This window comes from Octodon degus, unplaced genomic scaffold, assembly GCF_000260255.1.
Source record: "Octodon degus isolate 3935 unplaced genomic scaffold, OctDeg1.0 scaffold00050, whole genome shotgun sequence".
In the NCBI taxonomy this organism is placed as follows: domain Eukaryota; kingdom Metazoa; phylum Chordata; class Mammalia; order Rodentia; family Octodontidae; genus Octodon; species Octodon degus.
The window spans coordinates 8256878-8261228 of record NW_004524626.1 but is presented as its reverse complement, the minus strand read 5'-3'; the positions used below and the strand labels follow the sequence as shown (position 1 = coordinate 8261228).

The window sequence follows — 4351 nt, the reverse complement described above, 5'->3', positions numbered from 1 at the left end:
TCTATTTATTTTGGGTTTCACAGAGCAGCAGAAATGCCCTCTCTGCAGGGACTTTTGGGCCGGTGGGTGGGAAGGTGGGGCAGGACACCCAGTGTTTTTCATTTGTTCAGAGGGAACCACAACTTGATGCCCCAAAATTTAAAATAAATACATTACAGAGATTTGTTTGGGTAAATGGCCTGAAGCCATGCTTGCCCCAATTGGAAGAACATGTGGGTAAGTAAGCCCTGGAAGGCAAGGTCCTGTGCGGTGTCACCACAAGCACCACCAGCTGTGTTAGTGCCATTGGAATAATAAATTCAATATGGTGGTGACCTTGTGGCTTTGCTGTGTGTCATTGACAAGGTTGGTGGGGGAGTCAGCCCCAAAAGTGGTAAGGATGGCAAGCTGATCTGGTAGAGGAGTCCCCACGCCTGCTGTCCAGAGTGGCTGCCATGGCTGGCGGGGGCAGGTGTGCAGTCCCCACGTATCGTTCCCCAGCCTGCTCAGGTGCAGCGCACCTTGACTGGCAGAGGCAGGTACAAGACAGCCGGGGTGGAGCTGGCGCCCTGGTGTGGGGATGCCAGTGCTGTATCTCTTCTGTACCCCAGCCCTTTGCAAATGTCATAGGGGCCTTCATTCCAAGTGATGATAGTTGGCAAGCTTTGGGCATGTTTTCATGTGTAGCCACTGAGATCTGAGTGGGATTTTGCCAGGCAAGCCCTTATCTGAGTGGAATTGGGAAAAGGAGCAAAGTCCTGATTGCTTCCAGGTTTCCACCCGCATGCTGTGATACAGTTTCCAGTTTGAACCTTGAGTCTGAGCCCAGGCAGGCCTTGAGCTCATGGCAGTGCTGGAGAGAACACAGGTGTACAACATGACGCAGCTTGAACTTCATTATTAAAGTGGAACAAGAACTTTGGACTGCCTAAGCATCCTGAGCCATGAGCTAAATGTTCTCACTGTTGCAATTTTTGTAGCAATAAAGAACAAAACCCCTGCCTCTGGTTTTTAACAGAAGTGAGCTTGCATTTTAATAAAAATTTTTTAATATATTTGGCATAGGGTGTCACTACACAGCTTGGACTCAATTCTGTTTTCAGCCTCCCCAGCGCTGCAATTACAGGTGTGTGCCACTGTGCTTGGTCTCGTGGCATGCTCAGCATGCGCCAGGGATTGAACTGGACCCTGTGCTTGCCTAAGCAGGGCCTTAGCCTGCTGAGCTATCTCCTTTTTAAAAAAAAAAAACCAGGAATTGAACTCATAATCTCACACTTGAAGGCCAGGCATTGTGCCACTGAGTTTGAGCATTGAGTCTCCATCGTTTTTTTCCTTTTTCTTTTTTTCTTTTTCTTTCTTTTTTCCTTTTTCTTTCTTTTGCAGAACCGGGGATTGAACTCAGACACTTGTGCTTGCCAGACAAGCGTTTATTCTATTGAGCCATCTCCGGGCTTTTTTTTTTTTTTTTAAAGGATGTTTTCTTTAGTTTTATTTGTGTGTGTGGGGGGCAGCTCAGCCCACCAGGGGGCGGGGCGGGCTGGCATGTGCTGGTGGATTGAACCGCTGTCCCTGTGCTTTTGCTAAGCTTGTTTTAAGTGGGTGCTTTAGACCACTGAGCCATCTCACCAGCCTCTCTTTATTTAGTTTTGAGACATGGTCTTGCTATCTAGTAGTTGCTTTAGACCACTGAGCCATCTCACCAGCCCACCATCCTTTTTTTTCTGAGTATGCAGTTGAGGCTGGCTTTGAGCTCAGTTTGTAGTCCAGGCTGGTCTGAAAGCAATTCTGCCGCTGCCTCCAGAGTGCTGGGATTGCAGATGTGCCCCCATGCCCAGCTCTGAACAGTTGTGGGTACAGACCACTCCCCTCCCCCAGGGCTGTGAGCCACGTCGGAATCTCACTGATGCTGCGCTGTGCGGCGGTGGGGCTGGCCGTGCAAAGGCTTCAGCCAGCAGCTGCCTCTTGTACAGTCGCCATGGGCCATGAAACGTAGACTTGCAGGCAACCGCCTTGGTTCAGGCGTTAGGGGACTTGGGGGCTTCAGCACAGTTCTCTTGTGTCGGGTTCAGATCTTTAGTAGGTGTCTTTAGTTCTCTTTCATAGCTGTGTGACCTTGGACAGGTTGGCTAACCTCTGGTACAATGTGGAAACAGCTCCTGAGGTTGTCTCAGCAGCTCACTACCCAGTGTGCTGAGTAAGCGAACCACTAGTCCCTTCCCAGCGTCCATCCCAGGAGTTTACTCTCGTGTCCAGTGCATCGGAGAAGGAAGCAGGGCCGGATCCATGATTTAACTTCTACTTAGAGGAGGGTGGGGCGCTCTGGAGACTGCAAAATCCTTCTTTCCCGGTGTTTAACTAGTGTCCATGCCAGCCAATCAGGTCACGGAAAGTCATTCAGTCAAGCCAAAGGCGAGGCAGTATCCGGGTGCGGTGCCCGGAAAAGACGCAGAGGGTGGACCTTTGGGATGAGGCATGAGCGGCAGGTGGGTTAACCAATGGGAGATGGGGTCTGCCTTCCGGGGGCGGGAACTGGTGGGCTCGGTGGCGCCTGCGCAGGCGCGAGGCGTCCCAGCCTGAAGGAGGAGGTTGTAGCCTTTGCGGTGGCTAGACCGGCTTCGGACTCGGAGCAGCGGAGGTGCGAACGGGCTTGGGCCTAGGCCGGCGGGCTGGGTGGAACCGGGGCGGCGCCTTAGGGGCTCTCAGAGTACGGGGAGGACGAGAGAAGCTGAAGGGGGCAACTTTTGGAGAGCTGCCTGGGCCTGCTAGGGGCGTGGCTGCTCAGGGCTTGCTGGAGCGGGGACTTTAGGGGTGGAACACCTTGCGGGGAGAAGATCGCTTTGCGGGTGCGGGCCTTTGCTAGGTGCAGGGAGAAGGTAATCTTCCTAGGACGGCGGAGGTCAGCGGCGCCCCAAGTGGGCTCGCAGAGCCAAGCGTGGAGGCGCAGGCCTGTCATCTCAGAACTTCAGGAGCCTGAGGCAGGAGTATTGCGGGTTCAAGCCCAGCCTAGGCAATTTAGCGACCCACTGAGCTGAGGGCCCGCCGCAGGAGTTTATTTTTGAGACAGGGTTTACTTGGTAGGTCGGGCTGGCCTGCCCTCCTGTTCAGAGCAATTCTGCCTCAGCCTTCCAAGTCCTGGGATCACAGGTGTGCACCACTAGGCCTGGCTTCTCGGAGGAAGTGTGAAATTGAGGGAGGATTACTGTGTCTGGTGCCTGTTTAGCAGGGAGAAACGCTGAGCTCTCACCTGCTGCTTTCTTTCCAGGGTCCTTGTGACTTCGCCTAACTTTTGCTGGAGCAGAAGCTGCCGCCCGGCAGGTGGGTGACCAGCATGTCCGCCTTCCGGCAGGAGGATGTAGAGGACCACTATGAGATGGGGGAGGAGCTGGGCAGGTGAGCTTGGGGTTGGGAATAGTAGCTGTCCCTGTCTGTATCCCTCACAGAATGATTCAGGTTGTGTGCTGGAAAATTGAGTTTGGATTTTGGAGCCAGCCAGAGCTGGCCTTCATTTTCTTTTCCTTCATTCTCCATGTTTGAGATGCAGAAAACTTACATCGTGTGCATCCACATGGTGCCTAATACAGAGCCTGGCATCAGGTAGAGAGCAGTGAGTGCCAGCCGTATGTTCTTGGAAGGCCTCTCTACCTCTCTTTAATCCCGTTCTGAAGGGCCACTGGAGAGTCCTCTGCTCTTGCCTTTTGCCTAGGCCAGTTTTTAATCAGTAGTGCAAAAAGTGTGGCTTCCCAGCCGGCAGGGCACGGACTTCCTGCCTGGGCCTTGGAGGGTACTCCCACCCCCACTCGGGCCCCCAGACCGGCCAGGCCCTTCTCCGCCCATCTTCTTCGTCGTCTTTTTTTTTTTTTTTTTTTTTTTTTTTTTTTTTTGTGGAGCTTCGAACCTTATTTGGTGAGCTATTGCTGGGAGGCCTCCTGGAGCCGCTGCCGCCCCATGATGTCATCCGAAGAGAATGTAAATAGCAGAGCCCTGGGTCCAGCCAGGCACGGTGGTGGAGTATGGCTCAGTTCTCCTTTGGGATGCTGAGGGCCTGCCTTCAGGAAGGGAATGAATGCAGCACCTGCCATCCCAGGCTTTATTGTTTGCAATGTGTGAGGGCCTCCAGTTTGGAATTGACTTGGCGGAAGTCAGTGACTAACCTAAAATGAATCACCTTTAGTATTCATGGGGGGCTGCTAGAGTGCCCCTGAGGTTCCCCAAATCTTGGAATGTTCTAATCCTTTGCCAAATTATTGTACTTAACTTTTATAACCTTCCCATATGCTTACTCTTTCAATATTTATTATTTTTATAGTATTGATTTTTTAAAATTTTATTTATGTGTGTGTGTGTGTGTGTGTGTGTGTGGCCAGCTCAGCCC

General features: G+C 52.3%; 2 protein-coding genes across 4 annotated transcripts in view; both read left to right on the top strand.

Annotated features, from left to right (window-relative positions):
- Eef2 (eukaryotic translation elongation factor 2) overlaps nucleotides 1–2448 on the top strand; it is a 10429-nt gene extending 7981 nt beyond the window's left edge. Inside the window, exon 13 of the mRNA XM_004632950.2 lies at nucleotides 2339–2448. Within this exon, the coding sequence (XP_004633007.1) occupies nucleotides 2339–2448 (110 nt within the window). The remainder of the gene's footprint in view (nucleotides 1–2338) is intronic.
- A 93-nt stretch (nucleotides 2449–2541) lies between these two features.
- Nucleotides 2542–4351, top strand: part of Dapk3 (death associated protein kinase 3) — a 13068-nt gene continuing 11258 nt past the window's right edge. For 2 of the 3 annotated variants that reach the window (XM_023717050.1, XM_004632739.2), the window contains exons 1-2: nucleotides 2542–2614; nucleotides 3242–3369. In XM_023717050.1, coding sequence (XP_023572818.1) covers nucleotides 3308–3369 — 62 coding nt within the window. In that variant the 5' untranslated portion in view covers nucleotides 2542–2614; nucleotides 3242–3307. The remainder of the gene's footprint in view (nucleotides 2615–3241; nucleotides 3370–4351) is intronic. The other variant, XM_023717051.1, reaches the window with a different exon arrangement.